Source organism: Bombina bombina, chromosome 1 (assembly GCF_027579735.1).
Source record: "Bombina bombina isolate aBomBom1 chromosome 1, aBomBom1.pri, whole genome shotgun sequence".
NCBI lineage: Eukaryota > Metazoa > Chordata > Amphibia > Anura > Bombinatoridae > Bombina > Bombina bombina.
Window position 1 is genome coordinate 584,055,989 of NC_069499.1, and position 22,788 is coordinate 584,078,776.

Below are 22,788 nucleotides of genomic sequence, written 5' to 3' on the forward strand. Positions count from 1 at the left end.
AACCCCTAATCTGCCCCCCTCAACGTCGCCTCCACCTGCCTACACTTATTAACCCCTAATCTGCCGAGCGGACCGCACCGCTACTATAATAAAGTTATTAACCCCTAATCCACCTCACTAACCCTATAATAAATAGTATTAACCCCTAATCTGCCCTCCCTAACATCGCCGACACCTAACTTCAATTATTAACCCCTAATCTGCCGACCGGAGCTCACCGCTATTCTAATAAATGTATTAACCCCTAAAGCTAAGTCTAACCCTAACATTAATACCCCCCTAAGTTAAATATAATTTACATCTAACGAAATAAATTAACTCTTATTAAATAAATTATTCCTATTTAAAGCTAAATACTTACCTGTAAAATAAATCCTAATATAGCTACAATATAAATTATAATTACATTGTAGCTATTTTAGCATTAATATTTATTTTACAGGCAACTTTGTAATTATTTTAACCAGGTACAATAGCTATTAAATAGTTAAGAACTATTTAATAGCTACCTAGTTAAAATAATTACAAAATTACCTGTAAAATAAATCCTAACCTAAATTACAATTAAACCTAACACTATACTATCATTAAATTAATTAAATAAAATACCAATAATTACCTACAATTAAACCTAACACTACACTATCAATACATTAATTAAATACAATATCTACAAATAACTACAATGAAATAAACTAACTAAAGTACAAAAAATAAAAAAGAACTAAGTTACAAAAAATAAAAAAATATTTACAAACATAAGAAAAATATTACAACAATCTTAAACTAATTACACCTACTCTAAGCCCCCTAATAAAATAACAAAGACCCCCAAAATAAAAATTGCCCTACCCTATTCTAAATTACTAAAGTTCAAAGCTCTTTTATCTTACCAGCCCTGGCTGAAGAGGTCCAGAAGAGGCTCCAAAGTCTTCATCCTATCTGGGAAGAAGAGGCGATCCGGACCGGCAACCATCTTGATCCAAGCGGCATCTTCTATCTTCATCCGATGACGACCGGCTCCATCCTGAAGACCTCCACCGCGGACCCATCTTCTTCCGGCGACGTCCAACTGAAGAATGACGGTTCCTTTAAGGGACGTCATCCAAGATGGCGTCCCTCGAATTCCGATTGGCTGATAGGATTCTATCAGACAATCGGAATTAAGGTAGGAATATTCTGATTGGCTGATGGAATCAGCCAATCAGAATCAAGTTCAATCCGATTGGCTGATCCAATCAGCCAATCAGATTGAGCTCGCATTCTATTGGCTGATCGGAACAGCCAATAGAATGCAAGCTCAATCTGATTGGCTGATTGGATCAGCCAATCGGATTGAACTTGATTCTGATTGGCTGATTCCATCAGCCAATAAGAATATTCCTATCTTAATTCCGATTGGCTGATAGAATCCTATCAGCCAATCGGAATTCGAGGGACGCCATCTTGGATGACGTCCCTTAAAGGAACCGTCATTCTTCAGTTGGACGTCGCCGGAAGAAGATGGGTCCGCGGTGGAGGTCTTCAAGATGGAGCCGGTCGTCATCGGATGAAGATAGAAGATGCCGCTTGGATCAAGATGGTTGCCGGTCCAGATCGCCTCTTCTTCCCGGATAGGATGAAGACTTTGGAGCCTCTTCTGGACCTCTTCAGCCACTGGATGATGGATCGCCAGCCCCCGCTTGGGTTGGATGAAGATTTTGGAGCCAGGACGGATCGGTGATACCTGGTGAGGTGAAGACAAGGTAGGATGATCTTCAGGGGCTTAGTGTTAGGTTTATTTAAGGGGGGTTTGGGTTAGATTAGGGGTATGTGGGTGGTGGGTTGTAATGTTGGGGGGGGGGTATTGTATGTTTTTTTTTACAGGCAAAAAAGCTGAACTTCTTGGGGCATGCCCCGCAAAGGGCCCTGTTCAGGGCTGGTAAGGTAAAAGAGCTTTGAACTTTAGTAATTTAGAATAGGGTAGGGCATTTTTTATTTTGGGGGTCTTTGTTATTTTATTAGGGGGCTTAGAGTAGGTGTAATTAGTTTAAAATTGTTGTAATATTTTTCTTATGTTTGTAAATATTTTTTTATTTTTTGTAACTTAGTTCTTTTTTATTTTTTGTACTTTAGTTAGTTTATTTCATTGTAGTTATTTGTAGGAATTTTATTTAATTTATTTATTGATAGTGTAGTGTTAGGTTTAATTGTAGGTAATTGTAGGTATTTTATTTAATTAATTTAATGATAGTATAGTGTTAGGTTTAATTCTAACTTAGGTTAGGATTTATTTTACAGGTAATTTTGTAATTATTTTAACTAGGTAACTATTAAATAGTTCTTAACTATTTAATAGCTATTGTACATGGTTAAAATAATTACAAAGTTGCCTGTAAAATAAATATTAATCCTAAAATAGCTACAATGTAATTATAATTTATATTGTAGCTATATTAGGATTTATTTTACAGGTAAGTATTTAGCTTTAAATAGGAATAATTTATTTAATAAGAGATAATTAATTTCGTTAGATGTAAATTATATTTAACTTAGGGGGGTGTTAGTGTTAGGGTTAGACTTAGCTTTAGGGGTTAATACATTTATTAGAATAGCGGTGAGCTCCAGTCGGCAGATTAGGGGTTAATAATTGAAGTTAGGTGTCGGCGATGTTAGGGAGGGCAGATTAGGGGTTAATACTATTTATTATAGGGTTAGTGAGGCGGATTAGGGGTTAATAACTTTATTATAGTAGCGCTCAGGTCCGCTCGGAAGATTAGGGGTTAATAAGTGTAGGCAGGTGGAGGCGACGTTGTGGGGGGCAGATTAGGGGTTAATAAATATAATATAGGGGTCGGCGATGTTAGGGCAGCAGATTAGGGGTACATAGGGATAATGTAAGTAGCGGCGGTTTACGGAGCGGCAGATTAGGGGTTAATAATAATATGCAGGGGTCAGCGATAGCGGGGGCGGCAGATTAGGGGTTAATAAGTGTAAGGTTAGGGGTGTTTAGACTCGGGGTACATGTTAGAGTGTTAGGTGCAGATGTAGGAAGTGTTTCCGCATAGCAAACAATGGGGTTGCGTTAGTAGCTGAACGCGGCTTTTTTGCAGGTGTTAGGTTTTTTTTCAGCTCAAACAGCCCCATTGTTTCCTATGGGGGAATCGTGCACGAGCACGTTTTTGAGGCTGGCCGCTTGCGTAAGCAACTCTGGTATCGAGAGTTGAAGCTGCGTTAAATATGCTCTACGCTCCTTTTTTGGAGCCTAACGCAGCCTTTATGTGGACTCTCAATACCAGAGTTATTTTTATGGTGCGGCCAGAAAAAAGCCGGCGTTAGCTTTTCGGGGCCGTTACCGACAAAACTCCAAATCTAGCCGTTAATTAAGGCAAGCAGTTAGTTTTGCAAAGTCAAGCTGCTAAATATGTTAATCAGAGAATAGGAGAGACAAAGCAGATAGCCATTATATCCACATGCAGACAGGTGCAAAGAAACTTAGCAATTTCCCAGTTGGTTAATATAGCAGATCTAAAAATTTAAGCAGGTTGTTAAAGTTCAGTCAGCTTTTTTCCCTCTCTTTTCTGTAGCCTTTAAAGGACAAGAAAGTTCTATATGTACTTTATCAAACAATAAGCAGCAGAGCAGCAGTTAAAAAGCAAGCTTGAAAGATTCCAAAGCAACTTAGCAATTTCCCATAAGTTAATATGAGATTTTAAACAGGTTGTTAAAGTTCAGCCAGCTTTTTCTTTTTTTTTTCCCTTTCCTTTCTGTAGCCTTCAAAAAGCAAGAAAGTTTTATATGTAATTTATCCAATAGTTAGTAACAGAGGAGCAGTTAGATAAAGCAAGCTTTAGTGTGCATATATGCTTTAAACCATAATATGTTTCAGCTGAAAAACATAACATGCGATACTTGCTGTTTTAGTTCCACCAGGGTGAGCTTTATTGCAGAATGATCTGTATTTTTTTTTTTCCACAGGCCTGCAGTCCCTTCCTTTTCTCGGCAGCAGCCTTGAGAATACTAGCTTAACGGCTAGATGTTTAAGGAGGTATTGCGTGTTCTGCCACAGTTTCGTTTCTTCTGCTTGCGCTTCTGAAGGGTCGGGCTTGCAGAATGATTACAGCACTTTCAGGGGTTACCAGTACTCAGGACCCCTCACGCAGCACCGGTGGGAGGGGGAGTATCCAGCTGAGGGCTCGCACACTGGTTGCCGATTTCCCACAGGAATTAAATTCAGCTTTCTGCTCTGGTTGTTTCCTTTAGCCCAGGGGTGTAATGGATGGCGCCGTTAGGTGTGCGCCTGCAGTCTTCCAAACGCATCAGCCCAGGTCACGTGGGCTCCTGGCGCAAATATTCCGCCTAAGGATCAAATGTGGAGGTTCTAGGGAGCAGTGCTCCGTACCATGCACCTAGCTCCTCCTCTTCCCCTCTGTCCCCAACATATAATATTTTTATTGCCATTTCAACACAGGTCATATTATATGTTTTAACAATATTAGTGTAATAAAACACACCTCACATGGATGTGTATGACAATTACATGGTAAATAACAGAGGACAAGGTTTATAGTGAACTATAATAATAATTTAATTTTTTTTGGCTTCTTGGGTGAGGGAGCTGAGGTGCCTGTAGTGGATCGCCTTGTTCTCCTTATTCTAGCAGATTCTGGTGTTTCTGCTGGTGTGCTGGCCAAAGATGATAGGCTGGAGGCAGTGTCCTGCTGGTGTGTAAACTGCTCAACCAACACACCCAAAAGTTGATTTTGTTATCTCCATCTATTGTCCATCTGCATATCAGACAGAATTTATATAATCTGTGACTGTTGTTGAACACTTGCACATAAAGCAATGTCTCTCTGCAACTCTATGTTTGTGTAACCTCTTTTGGTCCCTGAAGAACCTCTCTTGGCCTCTTCGTATGCTCTCAGTGCAATACAATGCATCCACAGGCTCTTGAGCAGCAGGGCTGGCAGTTGCTTGAGGGCCACGATGTTGTAGAAGATGTGATGCTTGTGGATGTGCTTCTGTTGCTTGAGGGGAAGCTGTAGTTTCTGGTGCTTGAGGGGCAGCTGTAGTTTCTGGTGCTTGAGGGGCAGCTGTAGTTTCTGGTGCTTGAGGGGCAGTTGTAGTTTCTGCTGCTTAAGGGGCAGTTGTAGTTTCTGCTGCTTGAGAGGCAGTTGTAGTTTCTGCTGCTTGAGGGGCAGCTGCAGTTTCTGGTGCTTGAGGGGTAGCTGTAGTTTCTGGTGCTTGAGGGGCAGCTGTAGTTTCTGGTGCTTGAGGGGCAGTTGTAGTTTCTGGTGCTTGAGGGGCAGTTGTAGTTTCTGCTGCTTGAGGAGCAGCTGTAGTTTCTGCTGTATTTTCATCTGCAGATGTTGGAGCTCGTCCCAGGGAAGAGGATGGTGGAGCTTGACCCAATGAATAAGATGGTGGAGCTCTCATATATAATTGGTATTCCCACTGATGACCACTCAGCCTCTACAATAGACACATCCTGTGACATAGTCTGTGGGTAATATCCATGACTGACATGACACTATGATTGTGTTGTGGGGGAGGTAAATACATGGACCCTTTGTGCCTGTCTTGGCTCCCCCTCAAAACCAAAGGGAGGATATTCCTCTGGCCAGGAATGTTGCCAGGGTCATATGGCAATGTCGGTGGCATCACTACTGGGTCCTCAACTGAAGCCATCCAACCATGCTCATGCCTGGGAGCACACTGTTCCTGCGGTTGCCTGGAGACTGGTGGTGGTGGTGGTGGTTTTTGTGGTGGTGGCATGGCTGTTTCTATCCTTGTGACAGGAGGAGTTAAAGGATGAGAGGGATTAGTACAGTCAGATATATGTCCATGTAGGCATACAATGTACATTGATACATGCTAGGGCCTATACTGATTCACATGTCAAACTCTAAAACATGCATGTGTGCATTGTGAGTTGGTCTATGAGGGATTTGAATATGAGCAGTATACAGGGATGTGTTTCATGCAATAGTTATGTGTACATGTCAATGATGAAATAATGTGTTCTTTAAGTGACACTATTTTCACACTATTTACTTTAGCTTGATCTAGGCTGATAACCTGTTTTATTGAGCTAAATGTATTGGGATGGCTAAAGTGTCCATTTAATGAAAACTCTACATGTGGCTTGTGGCCTGTGTTACTCTGAGACATGTTAGTATTGCACTATTCCACCTCACATCATGAATTAAATTGTGTTATATAGCAGCAATGTCAAGTATAATTGTAGATGTTTTTGTCAGTACTCCAAATACCATGCTCCTCATCATGTACATGAATGCATGATATTAAAGGATGTTGTATTGCAATTACATATAATACAGGTGTGTGGGATGTTGCTCATCACCATGATGTGCTGTGGTGACAACTCCTGAGTCACGAGCCCCTGGAAGTCCACGGACTGCTGTGGTACTCAGGGATCTGCATATCATCTCCTGCCAGGTGTTGTACTCCATTTCCAGGGATGACCCACTGCCTGTTCTCTTCTGGTTGACCACATCTTCTCTTTGATCCGCCTCTTACAATCATTCAACCTCTCTTTCAGGCCCTCTACAGTCCTCCTCTGAGGGGCCACGCTGTTGACGGCATCCTCTACCGCCATCCATGCAGTCCTTCTTTTTTTGGCACTGTTTTTGCCCTTCTCCTGCCCAAAGAGGTCACTGTAGTTGTCCATGATCGCCTGGACTAGGGTGTAAGGATTAAAGAAATACCCAGTATATCTGATTTATTAGTGTATCAAACCACTCAGCCTCACACCAAACCTTGGAAACTTGATCTTAAAAGTTCCCTGTTATGCTCATTGACTGAGGGTGACCGCAAGGTCAAAAAGATACAACTAAATTTAGTTGTTAGTTAGAGATGTAGAACTGTGTAATCTGAGTAGACTTGCTGCAAAGGATATCTACTCTCTGATACCAGAACTATTGTACAGCTTGTAATGCAGAGGCTTAGCAGGATAAGAGGATTTAAACTGAAGCAATTAATAAGAGCTGAAATAGCAACAGTTAGTTAGAAGTATGTTTAACTCACAGTGTTGGGTAGAGCAGAACAGCACTTCAGTGCTTTATATTGAAGTAACAGTCTGGGTAGTAAACACAGTTCATATAATCAACAGGTAATTACCGTATGCACAAGCAGGCAGTTTAGTAATAGAGCAGAAGCGGATGTTAGTTTGAACACGCAGACATGAGAAGCATTCAGCATTAGCAAATAGACAACAGGCAGATGAAGCGACTGTATTCTTACAGTACCATAATAGAGATGCTACTCTTGATGATGTCAGTTGGCATGTAAAGCAGCAAAGACGAAAGCGGAGGTAATCCGATGTAAACTGAGAAGCATAGCGTGAAATCTGTTGAGGAACGCTGGGCTCCGGTGTGCGCTGACGTCACACACTGCAGTGTGAGAACAGGCAGAAGTGAGGACGGCTTGTTTAGTCAGAGTAAGAACTTCAATTCCTGTAATGCAAGTAAAGATGTGAACAACAGAAAGCAAATACTTTAGAGAAGCAATTTCCAGAGTTGGAGTGCTTGATGCTTGATATCGAAATCCCTTGGATAACAAATTACCTAGCACAGGTGTAATGGAGTAATGGGCTTAAGAAGGGTATGATGGTCATGTGACTATAAAGTTTAAAGGCACAGTAGAAATCGTGACATAGGGCAACATTTTCATCAAGTTGGGACATCTTAGCCTCTCATCCTCCATGGCCACTTGGCTTCCTCTCTGTGATGTCCCTGGCAGTGTGAATTCCTCCCTATCTTCCCTATAAAGGTATTTGTCTGGGAAGGGCTCTAAAGTGTATAAATATGTGTGTGTGGGTATATATGTATATATATATATATATATATATATATATATGCATACATTTTCTGCAAAACAAGCTGACGGCTCCACCTAATGGCTATTTTAATGAGTGCACTTTGCTTTCCAAAGCTTTTCAATAGTAGTCAGATGACTGAAAAAAAGGTTGTTATTCTGAAACGGCGCAAATTGAACTGACGTAAACCGAGGGCCACCTGTATATATATATATATATATATAGTCATATATATATTTATATAAACGTACACATTTTTAGACATATATATATATATATATATATATATATATGTATAGGGAGTGCAGAATTATTAGGCAAATGAGTATTTTGACCACATCATCCTCTTTATGCATGTTGTCTTACTCCAAGCTGTATAGGCTCGAAAGCCTACTACCAATTAAGCATATTAGGTGATGTGCATCTCTTTAATGAGAAGGGGTGTGGTCTAATGACATCAACACCCTATATCAGGTGTGCATAATTATTAGGCAACTTCCTTTCCTTTGGCAAAATGGGTCAAAAGAAGGACTTGACAGGCTCAGAAAAGTAAAAAATAGTGAGATATCTTGCAGAGGGATGCAGCACTCTTAAAATTGCAAAGCTTCTGAAGCGTGATCATCGAACAATCAAGCGTTTCATTCAAAATAGTCAACAGGGACGCAGGAAGCGTGTGGAAAAACCAAGGCGCAAAATAACTGCCCATGAACTGAGAAAAGTCAAGCGTGCAGCTGCCAAGATGCCACTTGCCACCAGTTTGGCCATATTTCAGAGCTGCAACATCACTGGAGTGCCCAAAAGCACAAGGTGTGCAATACTCAGAGACATGGCCAAGGTAAGAAAGGCTGAAAGACGACCACTACTGAACAAGACACACAAGCTGAAACGTCAAGACTGGGCCAAGAAATATCTCAAGACTGATTTTTCTAAGGTTTTATGGACTGATGAAATGAGAGTGAGTCTTGATGGGCCAGATGGATGGGCCCGTGGCTGGATTGGTAAAGGGCAGAGAGCTCCAGTCCGACTCAGACGCCAGCAAGGTGGAGGTGGAGTACTGGTTTGGGCTGGTATCATCAAATATGAGCTTGTGGGGCCTTTTCAGGTTGAGGATGGAGTCAAGCTCAACTCCCAGTCCTACTGCCAGTTTCTGGAAGACACCTTCTTCAAGCAGTGGTACAGGAAGAAGTCTGCATCCTTCAAGAAAAACATGATTTTCATGCAGGACAATGCTCCACCACACGCGTCCAAGTACTCCACAGCGTGGCTGGCAAGAAAGGGTATAAAAGAAGAAAATCTAATGACATGGCCTCCTTGTTCACCTGATCTGAACCCCATTGAGAACCTGTGGTCCATCATCAAATGTGAGATTTACATGGAGGGAAAACAGTACACCTCTCTGAACAGTGTCTGGGAGGCTGTGGTTGCTGCTGCACGCAATGTTGATGGTGAACAGATCAAAACACTGCCAGAATCCATGGATGGCAGGCTTTTGAGTGTCCTTGCAAAGAAAGGTGGCTATATTGGTCACTGATTTGTTTTTGTTTTGTTTTTGAATGTCAGAAATGTATATTTGTGAATGTTGAGATGTTATATTGGTTTCACTGGTAAAAATAAATAATTGAAATGGGTATATATTTGTTTTTTGTTAAGTTGCCTAATAATTATGCACAGTAATAGTCACCTGCACACACAGATATCCCCCTAAAATAGCTATAACTAAAAACAAACTAAAAACTACTTCCAAAACTATTCAGCTTTGATATTAATGAGTTTTTTGGGTTCATTGAGAACATGGTTGTTGTTCAATAATAAAATTAATCCTCAAAAATACAACTTGCCTAATAATTCTGCACTCCCTGTATATATATATATATATATATATATATATATATATATATATGTATATATATATATATATATGATTCGTGAAAAAAGCACTCAGTGGTCCAGGGACGTCTGTGACAACAAGAAAAAACTTTTATTAATGTGACGTTTTGGGACAGAACAAGTCCCTTCCTCTGACAAACAAAAAGTGACCAAAATCTGCTTTTTAACAGGCCCCAGAAATCCTCTCCCAAGAGAACAGCCAATCAAGACCGTTCAAATAACACCCCCCCCCCAAAAGAACCAATACAAATTGTGACAGCCTCCCAATGTTAAAAAAATATATAACTTAAAACCTAAATATAGTGAACAAAACTCTCCAGTGAGTGATCAGAAACTACCCATAATATAGCTATTGCAAAACAAAATAAAAATAAAAACGTGTACTAGTCGTGTCAATAATATGTCGTATGCCCCATACTTATGGTAACTAAGTCCTGTTACTAGGGACTCACTCATAACCCATATCAAAATATCGCTATCGTGCTCAATAGCCTGCACAGTCTTCAAGACTGATCTAACTAAAGGAAACACCCCGTAATGCTCGATCAGATATCACAGTGTCAATACCTAAATAACTCGCCGTATGTATCGTCTGATAACAAATATCAGTTAGCAGCAAAGGCAAGATGGAACAATGTCAACCACGCACCATTGTATGATTGGACACTAAGACCAAAAGTGGGTGTGGGCAACATGCGTGTCACGGCAACCGTATGTCAACACCTAAACAACGGCGAGTTGTTACGGTTGCTGCAGATGCAGTTATTTCCGCGCTAGACTTCAGGCTCACCGGAAACGATCGATAAGTGTTAGGTTTTCTTTTTTAACTTATCCGCTACCTCTGAGGTGACGGACAGCAATCATCATGATCGGGATGATTGACACCCTCTGCTAGTGGCTGATTGGTCGCGAATGTGCAGAGGGCGGCATTGTACAAGCATTTCACCAGAAATGCTTGTGCAATTAAAAAATGCCGACAGCGTATGCTGTCGGCATTTAGCGATGTCGGGTGGACATGTTCGCCACAGCGAATCATGTCCGTCCGAGATTTCATAAATTACCCCTAGGTCTTCACTTGCACTAACCTGACAAGTGATAATTTTGTTTGCACTCAAGTGCACTTGTTTACTTTCAACTTGTAATATGTGTGCAAGTTAGCGCTGTCGCAATATTGCTTATTGCAACCTGTGCTAACTTTTATTATGCTACTTTTAATCTAGCCTTGTATTTTTCATATGAATGAATTTATGAACAAAATTTGTTCGTTCAAACAATTGTTTATTTCTTCATGTGGTGATTCATTCATTAGTTAAAAATCAGAATACAGTGGCAAGAAAAAGTATTGTTAGTATATACTAGATTACAATATAATTTATTATTATATCAGCAGTAATCTCCAGTAAACATGTTGGAGTACTTATCTTAGCAGTTGCCAACCAATAAAAATGTTAGTATATCCTATAATTATAAATATTAATAATTAATATTCAATCCTTTGTTCTGGATTAGTTATCTTTATAGACACCTTGAATTATATTTATATAAAAACTAGATTATGAATCAATTATACACGCTTATTCTGTTACAATTTTCTATACAAAACAGATTATAAAAATTGTCAGTATATTTATGAAAATCTAAGTAGTGCTCTCCAAATAATATATCAGCTTATGGCAGGGTTATAACACAATATATTTTTTAATTATCCTTAAAAATAGAAACCCTTAACCAACATGCATCTACTAGAAACCATACAATTAATATAAATACCTGAATTCTTTTATTTAGTTAATATCCATGAACATTTTGAAATATATTTGCAATACGTTAAAACCAACTATTAAGATATGCTATCCTTCTTACAAAGCCCAGAAAAAATTACCTTAAAAAAAATCAGCCTTATTTACAAATAGCCTTTCATTCAGTTAACACAATGGGACTAAAACCTTTAACTTTTAACATTCAAAGCGATACAATTCTAACAGTGCTTATAATCAATAGGATAATATATATATTCTGCTATTTAACTGCAATTTATCCTAATACAATATTAATTTACAATATCAGAACTTGCACAGATAAGTTACTTAGCCTACCAGATACAAATTTAAACAATATATAGGCTGTGACTACCAATTTAAAATACAATTTATTTCTCTGACTCTGCCAAACCCAGCAACAATGAATGCTTATTTTAAATTGTTTTTGCATACAAACAGGCCAGCTAAGAACTATTCAAGGTTATGCAATACAATTTAAAAGCACAATTTGCTCTCTCCAATCTTCCAATTGTAATTTAACTGTAGTGACTATGCATATAACATATTCTAAAACATCACATGTAATTTCAATACTTTACCAAATAAACCAATCGATGTCCAGTTTCCAATGTTTCTCAACAGATTCAATTTCACCTCAGAATTTCAAAATTGGGGATATTCACATATGGTGTCTAAGAGTAGCCGTGTGCTTTAATAATAACCACAGTAGTTATTCCTCCATGATTAGCCAGCAGCCTCCCTCTCAATCTCTATGCTTGGGGTTAAATCATCTGATTTCAACCCTCCCCTTTTTTGATCATTATCTATCATTGGTGAGTATTGGAAACGCCCCAAACGGAAACCTTGTCTCGGATTGGTTCTTTGAGATTTCATTTTTAAAACAGCCTAAAAGCCTTCTGGTTGTAGTTCTCGTATGGCAACACCAGGTGGCAGCATTACAAACAGACACAGCAATACATGCAGCATGACAATACATACAGATTCATTTAACCAACATTTTTAGACAGTGAAATATTTCTTTAAAGTGTGTAATAACCGCCATAATTTCTTGTATTAATCTCTCCCAATATTAATTATAGATGGAACAGCATCAGATCAATTTCCTGATCGTTTTGATATGAAACATGTTTTTTTTTTTTTAATATTACATTATATTAAAAGAATTATGCTGCTAACTATTTTGAAATTAATGGCATTTAAACATCTGTCATATATGTATTTACACAATTTCAGCCTATTTCACATTTAGTTCTGCCTGCATGCACTCCTCTATGATCCATCTGAAAAATAGAAAATTTATGTTATATATATGCACTTCAAATATAGGATTATTAAAATGGTTATTTAATCTGTACTAATTCTGAATTTATTTCCTATATAAATATCCCATGCAGCAATTATCTATTTAATATAATGTGTTTAATTTCAATATATATTCATGTGTTTATATTTATTATCATATAAAAGACCGTCATATATCCATTAAAATATATATTTTCTTATAATGCTGAAGTGTATTCTACTTGCCTATCACATAGTTGTTTTAAAATCACAATGGGAGCCATGTGCTTTCTCAGTGTTATCCTTCCCAGACTCTTTGTCTTTTACTCACCACATGGGGTCTTTTTGTACCTGAGAGTAATGCTGACATTCTCACAAAGATGTCACTTTAAACTACACTAACAGGTTCCTTTGTGAGGAGTAGGGAGTTTATCACACATTTCCACTTTGAAAAACAAATGGTATCCTGATGTATGCATCAAAATGCTGTTTTTTTTTTACACAGTAGGAAGTGGGCTTCAAAGGCTATGCTAACTCTCAATTATGGTAAGACATGTTTGTATTTTCATCTAGGTAGCAAATGCTTTAGTGTCAAGCCTCCGGAGACATCTTGTCTGCAGTTTAGTTCTGAATTGTTTATTCAAACTTGTGGGGGTTTTGAGAATCAAATCCTGACAGCAGAATTTAAACCTCATTCCAGTAATTTCTGATAAAATATGGTTTCATACATAAACACATTTCCCTGTCCTATTGACATACATATATATATATAAATATGTATTTACCTGTGCCCTGACAAAATATATCTCTAAAAATTAACCTTATTCACAATGGGTCACTTGTTAAAATATCACAATGAAAATACCAGAATATGGACCCTTAATTTAACAGTGCTTATTAAACAATATAACAAGATACTTCACACAAATCTTACTAAATCTCAATAAATCTGAGATAACTTTCAGGAAAGTATAATTAAACTAGAGAGCAGAGATAGCCTAAGTATACTACTTTCTTGAATTATGGCAAAGTTTTTCTCAGTGTTACACCAGGATGTTGTTGTTTTTACTCTTGTTTATTTCCCTTTGGGGCATTAAGTGGTTAATTTTGGCTGCTTCCTGCCCTATAAAGGGTTAGAGTTCAGACACAGACTTTAGTCTATGAGTAAGCACCCCTGGTGGTGCGAAACATGTTAGACCTTCTGTCCACCTATGCCTGTCTGCATGTATCTATTTTTATGGAGAATAAATAAAGCACATTTTTGTTTTTAAATTTCAATGCGGCTTTGAAGTTGTGCCTGCCTAATTTTCTTTTTGTGTATAATTAAACTAATTAGCCCACAGATGGTTCTATATAACTTCAATTAAAACACCAGAAATTATCTATATAATTAATACAAAAGCCAATTTATATGCCAATATGTCTGGCCTGGAATATCCTTTTGTTCAGCCACAATAAGACAAATGCTAAAATATATATATAGCAATAACTGTAATTAACTTATGATATTTAAATACAAAAATTCTTTCTAAACATTAATATTTAATACCAGTATACTTACTACCCTTGGCCTAATTAATATTAAATATAAGAATAAATCTCCTTTTAACTCACAACTACGATATAACTATAATTTTAGAATACCTTGATTTAAAACATTCAAAATATAGAGAAACCGTAATCATTAGAAATTAAACCAATTTTAAGGTTTCAGCTTTTTCAGATAAATCCATTTGCCTTCATATGAGAGGTATTGCAATTATGGAAAAAGAAAAGTTAGGCCCAGTTTTGCTTTATAGAGACTGTGTTCCAAAGGCTACAAGTTTATCAGTCAGTCAAAATTTCAGCCAAGGCCCTCTTTTTTTCTCTGTGAATATATCATGTGATAAATCCCACATTTTTTTATTCTAATCATTGGTGAATATTCAGATACACCCTATCGGTGCTGAACATTTCATTGGCTTACTGGGAATGTATGGGTTTTAACAGTCAACCTGTTTGGCTTTTATACCAGTTTAGTCCACTAGGGGGCAGCAGACATAGAAATGCAGTTTCATTATCTATATATACAGATATTCTCATATATTTTTTAAATGTATATTTAGAATACTCACTATTTCTTGCCTCAGCAAACAAATATGTCCAATATGTATGGGATAATTTAATATTATTTAATCTGAGTATTTCAAGGCTAATTATGAGGTATTTCACTTATAATATTTTAAAAGATGCATTTTAAAGTCACATTTTCTATGAAAGGATTTAGATGGATTATAATCCCTTCAGCATGGATCCAACTACTTTCTCAGTTATCATCTTAATATCACATACATACCTTGTGAGTAGCAGCCTGATGTAATTTCATATAGCTATATTTACATTTTATTATAATTTTAATATTTAGTGGGGCACACATTATATAGGCATTCATATATTAGTATCTACTAGTCATATCTGAACCCTAGTTTGTATATCAGATGCCTGGAAAACAAAAGAATGTTATTTATTTTGAAATAAATTGGACATTTTAAATTGACCATATAGCTACTTACTCAATTTAGCAGATACTTATCTACTATGTTACTGTTAAGCATTTCTCTCAGATCCACAAATATACATTTATACAATACTGAGGTACACAATAACTGAAAATATTACATAAGTTGTACTTTAATAGCTCAATTTTGATGCTTTCAACTTACACATGTTTTTAAAAAGACTTTCTTAGATATCTTTAACTCAGACGATGAGTCTAGGGTTCTATGTATTCAACTCAGCATAGGGTAATTAACTCTTGCATGCAAAGTGGTTATCTTTCCTGTAAATCTTAGACTCTTGGGCTCCCTCCCCTCAGGGGTTCATTACCTGGTAACTTTTATTACATAGAAGAAAGATCCGGACATCCTGAGTTCTCCAAATGTCCATTTCTTTATTTTTTTTGAAATCTGAAATGTCCATTTCTTTATGATTTTTGAAATCTGTGTTTCAGAACAAAGGGGGGGGGGGTCGATACCACCCACTTTCGTGTCATTCATAGTGCAGTCAAATCAATTCATAGTAGATATTAGCTAAATGAGATATTAAATTATGTGATATCCAATGCCACTAAGCCATACCCTGACAGTATGTGAACCCTTTAGAAATGACTGCATTTATGTATAAATTTGTCTTAAAATCTGGTTTGATGTTCATCTAAGTTACAGTAATCAACAAACACAATCTGTTTTAACTAATAACACACAAATTATTGTATTGTTATTGTACATTTTGAATATATCATTCACATATTCAAATTATAGTTTGGAAAAAGTATGTGAAACCCTAGGCTTACAACTTCAACAAAAGCTAATTAGATTTGGAAATTGGCAAACCTGGTGTCCAATTAATGAAACGAGATTGGAGGTGTGGGTTAGAGCTACTTAGACTTATAAAAACACTCAAACATTTTGAGTTTGCCATTCACAAAATGCATCTGTTGATGTGAACTAGGCCTCACAAAAAATAGCTCTTAGAAGACCTGAGATCAAAAATGGTTGTATTGCATAAAGCTGGAAAGGATTACAAAGTTGTCTAAAAGAGCTTAGATATTCATTTGTCCACTGTTAGACAAATTGTCTATAAATGGAGATGATTTAGTACTGTGGCTACAATTCCAAGGTAGGAAGACAGCACACCAGTTGGGGCTCGGAAAGAGACTAGCCAGGTCTCAACTGCACTGTCAAAAAAAACATTTCAAGCCTGCAATAGGCTTTTAGTCATGTCATCTCTGCATTGTCTGTATGTCTGTACCCTTGGACCTTGCTTAAAGGGACAGTTTACTCAAAAATTTTCTCCCCTTTAATTTGTTCCCAATGATCCACTTTACCTGCTGGAGTGTATTAAATTGTTTACAAGTAGCTCCTTTGCCCTTATATTGGCATTTGAAATTGTTGATTTAGCATGTAGTATCCCCACCTATTCTGAAAGTTTGTGGCCGCGCGTACCAGCTATAGATAAGCTTTGTAAACGCAGCCAGCAGAAGAAATTACACTTCCAGTGGGATATAGCAGAGATAAGGTAATAAAATGCTGATTTTCCATTGTTCTCTCAAAATACTGGTGATTGTTTTAAGGACAGATATAAGATAAAGAAGCAGGTATATGTGCACAATGTGATACAGTAATGAGATCTGATTATACCTACAAGCTCAACCCATTTGATTAGGTTGTGGCTCCAAAACACAAAATCAGAGCTTTAATATACACAAATAAGCCTTAAAAGCTAATTTTCATACATTTTTTACTCTGCAGTTGGTAAAAGAAGTAATTGTAAACACATTAAGGGAAAAACTATTTTACAGTATACTGTCCCTTTAAAGAATAAAGGTCGTTTTTTAGAAATTGGTGGCTGGAAACAGTTTATATTTTGTTACTGTGGCTACTCTCCCAAAAAGTGGCCGCCCAGCCAAGATGACTCAAAGGGCACACTGCACAATTCTCAATGAGGTAAAAAAGAACCAAAGAGTGAGAGCTAAAAACGTGAAGAAACCATTGAAACTGGTTAACATCTCTTCTTCATGAGTCTACTATATGAACATTGAACAGCCATGGTGTCCATGGCAGGACACCACAAAGAAAGCCACTGCTTTCTCGTAAAAAAAAAAATTACTGTGTGCCTGAAGTTTGCAACAGATCACCTTGACACTCCACAACACTACTGGAGTTATGGCCTTAATGACCTTTTATTGGAGCTCACATTCCAATAGCTTCCAGTTAGTTAGGACATGGCCCCTTTAAAACTAGGCAGTGCACCCAGAGAGCTGCAGCAGCAGCTGTTGGAACTGAGTCTCTGTGTCCCTCCACGTGGGACACTGAGACTGAAGATGAGACTGCATGAAGGTATGGCCCTCAAATTAGTTCAACTGGTGGGGGGCAGATTGAAATTATTTCAAGACATTTGGACAGATTCTGTTCAAAATCAGTGGATTCAGGATATTGTTTCTCAAGGATATCGAATAGGTTTCAGAATAAGACCTCCCATGGGAAGATTCTTTTTCATGTTCCAACAAACCCTGTGAAGGCTCAGTCTTTTCTGAAGTGTGTTTCAGACTTAGAGCTTTCAGGTGTGATTGTCCCAGTTCCTCAGCAGGAACAGGGTTTGGGTTTTTATTCAAATCTATTCATTGTCCCAAAGAAAGAAGATTCATTCATACCAATCATGGATATGAAAATTTTAAATCATTTTGTAAGAGTCCCAACTTTCAAGATAGTGACTATAAGGACTATTCTGCCTTTTGTTCAGCAAGGTAATTTCATGTCCACAATAGACTTACAGGACGCTTATCTTCACATTCCGATTCATTCAGAGCACTATCATTTTCTGAGATTCTCTTTTCTAGAAAAGCATTACCAATTTGTCGCTCTTCCGTTTAGCCTAGCGAGAGCTCCAAGAATCTTCTTGAAGGTTCTTGGTACCCTTCTATCTGTAATCAGAGAACAGGGTATTGCTGTGTTTCTTTTTTGTGGACGATATCTTGGTACTAGCTCAATCTTTTCATTTAGCAGAATCTCACACGAAACTACTAGTGTGGTTTCTTCAAAGACATGGTTGGTGGATCAATTTACAAAAGAGTTCCTTGGTTCCTCAGACAAGGGTCACCTTTTAGGTTGTCCATGACTCTTTCTCTAACAGACAAGAGATGAATGAAGTTGGTTTTAGTTTGTCTAAACCTTCAGTCTCTATATTCCCTTCAGTGGCTATGTGCATGGAAGTTTTAGGTCTCATGCCTGCAGCATTGGACGCGATACCCTTTGCTTGTTTTCATATGAGGCCTCTACAGCTTTGCATGTTGCACCAATGGTGCAGGGATTATACCCAGATATCACAGTTGATATACTTAAATCCCAACACTCAACTCTCTCTGACTTGGTGGTTAAACCATCACCTTATTGTTTAAGGGGCCTCCTCTGTTTTTCCTTCCTGGACTGTGATTTCAACAAATGCAAGTCTTACAGGTTGGGGAGCTGTCTGGGGGTCTCTGACAGCACAAGAGGTTTGGAATCCTCAAGAGGCAAGGTTACCAATCAATATTTTAGAACTCCGTGCTATTTTCAGAGCTCGTCAGGATTGGCCTCTATTGAAGAGAGAAATTTACATTTGTTTTCAGACAGACAATATCACAACAGTGGCATATGTCCTTCAGCAATGAAAGAAGTATCTCTGATACTTTCTTGGGCGGAATCCAACTCTTGACAAATTTCTGCGATTCATATCCCATTGGTAGACAATTGGGAAGTGGATTATCTCAGCCGTCAGACTTTACATCCGGGGGAGTGGTCTCTCCATCCAGATGTGTTTTTTCATCTTGTACAGATGTGGGGTCTTCCAGAAATAGATCTGATGGCCTCTCGTATAAACAAGAAGCTCCCCAGATACCTTTCCAGGTCCTCAGGCAGAGATAGTGGATGCTTTAGCAGTTCCTTGGTTTTACCAACCTGCTTACATTTTTCTGCCTCTGGTTCTTCTTCCGAGGGTGATCTCCAAGATTATAATCGAACAATCTTATGTGTTTCTGATAGCACCAACTTGCCCTCACATTTTTTGGTATGCAGATCTTGTCCAGATGTCCAGTTGCCAGCCTTGGCCACTTCCTTGAAGGCCAGACCTTCTGTCTCAAGGGCCGATTTTCCATCAGGATCTCAAATCTCTAAATTTGAAGGCATGGAAATTGAACGCTTAGTCATAGAGGTTTCTCTGACTCAGTGATTAGCACTATGAAACAGGCTTGTAAGCCTGTTTCAAGAAAGATTTATCATCGGGTTTGGAAAAGCTATATTTCAAGGTATTCCACTCATGATTATTCTTGGCATTCTTTCAGAATTCCTAGGATTTTACAGTTTGTTCAGGATGGTTTGGATAAAGGGTTGTCTGCAAATACTTTGAAAGGACAAATATCTGCTCTTTCTGTCTTATTTCATAGAAAGATTGCTAAGCTTCCTGATATGCACTGTTTTGTTCAGGCTTTGATTCATATCAAACCTGTTATTAAATCAATTTCTCTTCCTTGGAGTCTCAATTTGGTATTGAAGATTTTACAGGCTCCTCATTTTGAGCCTATGCATTCTCTGGATATTAAATTACTTTCTTGGAAAGTGTTATTTCTTTTGGCTATCTCTTTTGCTAGAAGAGTTTCTGAATTGTCTGCTCTCTTGTGAGTCTCCTTATCTGATTTTCCATCAAGATAAAGCTGTTTTGCGTACTTCGTTTAAATTTTTGCCTAAAGTTGTGAATTTTAACAACAGTGATAGGGAAATTGTTGTTCCTTCCTTGTGTCCTAATCCTAAGAATACTCTTGAAAGGTCTTTACATTCTTTGGATATGGTAAGAGCTTTGAAATATTATGTTCAGGCTACTAAAGATTTCAGAAAGACTTCTAGTCTATTTGTTATTTCTTCTGGTTCCAGGAAAGGTCAGAAAGCCTCTGCCATTTTGGTTGAAACTTTTGATTCACAAAGCTTATTTGGAGGCAGGGCAGTCTCCGCCTCAGCGAATTACAGCTCATTCTACTAGATCAGTTGCCCATGTCTTGGGCTTTCAAGAATGAAACTTCAGTTGATCAAATTTGCAGAGCAGCAACGTGGTGTTATTTGCATACATTTACTAAATTTTACCATTTTGATGTCATTGCTTCTTCGGAAGCAGCCTTTGGTAGAAAGGTTCTTCAGGCAGCTGTCTCAGTTTGATTCTAGTGCCTTAGATTTGAGTTTTTTGAAATTGAAAACTATTTTTTTGGATTTAATTTCTCAGCGGACATAGCTGTTTTTATTATATCCCTCCCTCTCTAGTGACTCGTGGACTTCCACATCTTGGGTATTATATCCCATACGTCACTAACTCATGGACTCTTGCCACTTACATGAAAGAAAACATAATTTATGTAGGAACTTATCTGATAAATTAATTTCTTTCATAGTGGCAAGAGTCCAAGAGACCCACCCTAATTTTTTGTGGTTATAATTTTTTTGTTTAAAGCACATTGTTTTTTTCCAGTTCCTCTTTTTGCATGCTTTTTACTCCTTTTTTTACACCTCACTACTTGGTTATACATTAAACTGAGGTATGAGTGAGGTGGGAGGTGTATTTATAGGCATTTTGAGGTTTGTGAAACTTTGCTCCCTCCTGGTAGGAATATATATCCCATATTTCACTAGCTCATGGACTCTTGCCACTATGAAAGAAATTATCAGGTAATTTTTTCATAAATTATGTTTTTCATTATCTTTTGCATTTAATTCTGAACATAATGCTTAAACACATACACATTTGCATGCATGCACTCATATACACATTTTAACTCATGCACATACATATATTCACACACATACATGTCCATACACGTACACACATATAAACAAACCAGCTTTAAAACACATGCTTACACATACATATACATGTCTCTAAAAAAGGAAACAGAGTTCATATCTTATCCATTATAAGTGCATAATATTAACAACAAGTTAAGTAATATTGTTCACAAAGTGATGTAGTTCTGTGGACCATTCCATAAAAAGTACATGTTCCTGCTAGTTACAGAATTTAGGCAGTTGAGTTTTCTTGTCTTTGTTAGGATGGAAAGACCTTTGCTGACAAAAATAAGCTGCTGTTCGTGGAGACCTCTGCTCAGACAGGTGTTGGAGTGCAAGAATCGTTTGAGGCCATTGGTGAGTAATTACCGGAAACTTGAACTTCAACTTCACACGTTGTTTATGTGCACAACTGTTTGGATGTGTATGTGCCAGAGTGAGCTACATACATATATATACGTTCACGTTTGTACAATGTGCACTGCATCTATCTGTTCAGTGTAGATTACAATTTCACAGTTAATTAGATTTTATATCTGGCAAAAATCTACAATAATTTAAACCAGTATCCCAATCCCTAAACTACACAGTTTGTTTATGCCTTTAGTTTATGTATTAGATGTAATTTTTTACTTCAGAAAAAAAACATTTGCAGACCTATAGTGGAATGTTTTAAATAAACCAATGAAAAAACATAATTTATGCTTACCTGATAAATTTATTTCTCTTGTAGTGTATCCAGTCCACGGATCATCCATTACTTATGGGATATTAACTCCTCCCCAACAGGAAGTGCAAGAGGATTCACCCAGCAGAGCTGCTATATAGCTCCTCCCCTAACTGCCATTACCAGTCATTCGACCGAAAACATGCAGAGAAAGGAAAACCATAGGGTGCAGTGGTGACTGTAGTTTAATGGAAAAATTACCTGCCTTAAAGTGACAGGGCGGGCCGTGGACTGGATACACTACAAGAGAAATAAATTTATCAGGTAAGCATAAATTATGTTTTCTCTTGTTAAGTGTATCCAGTCCACGGATCATCCATTACTTATGGGATACCAATACCAAAGCTAAAGTACACGGATGACGGGAGGGACAGGCAGGCTCTTTATACGGAAGGAACCACTGCCTGAAGAACCTTTCTCCCAAAAACAGCCTCCGAAGAAGCAAAAGTGTCAAATTTGTAAAATTTGGAAAAAGTATGAAGAGAAGACCAAGTTGCAGCCTTGCAAATCTGTTCAACAGAAGCCTCATTCTTAAAGGCCCAAGTGGAAGCCACAGCTCTAGTAGAATGTGCTGTAATTCTTTCAGGAGGCTGCTGTCCAGCAGTCTCATAGGCTAACCGTATTATGCTACAAAGCCAAAAGGAGAGAGAGGTAGCCGAAGCTTTTTGACCTCTCCTCTGACCAGAATAAACGACAAACAGGGAAGACGTTTGTCGAAAATCCTTAGTTGCCTGTAGATAACATTTCAGGGCACGGACTACATCTAGATTGTGTAGCAGACGTTCCTTTTTCGAAGAAGGATTAGGACACAAAGATGGAACCACAATCTCTTGATTGATATTCCTGTTAGTGACCACCTTAGGTAGGAACCCAGGTTTAGTACGCAGAACTACCTTGTCTGAATGAAAAATCAGATACGGAGAATCACAATGTAAGGCAGATAACTCAGAG

The 22,788-nt window shown here is 37.9% G+C and overlaps 1 protein-coding gene across 2 annotated transcripts in view; it reads left to right on the forward strand.

Annotated features, from left to right (window-relative positions):
• RAB17 (RAB17, member RAS oncogene family) overlaps nucleotides 1-22,788 on the forward strand; it is a 269,538-nt gene that overhangs the window by 196,482 nt on the left and 50,268 nt on the right. For both annotated transcript variants that reach the window (XM_053698850.1, XM_053698851.1), the window contains one exon: nucleotides 21,374-21,467. In XM_053698850.1, the coding sequence (XP_053554825.1) occupies nucleotides 21,374-21,467 (94 nt within the window). The remainder of the gene's footprint in view (nucleotides 1-21,373; nucleotides 21,468-22,788) is intronic.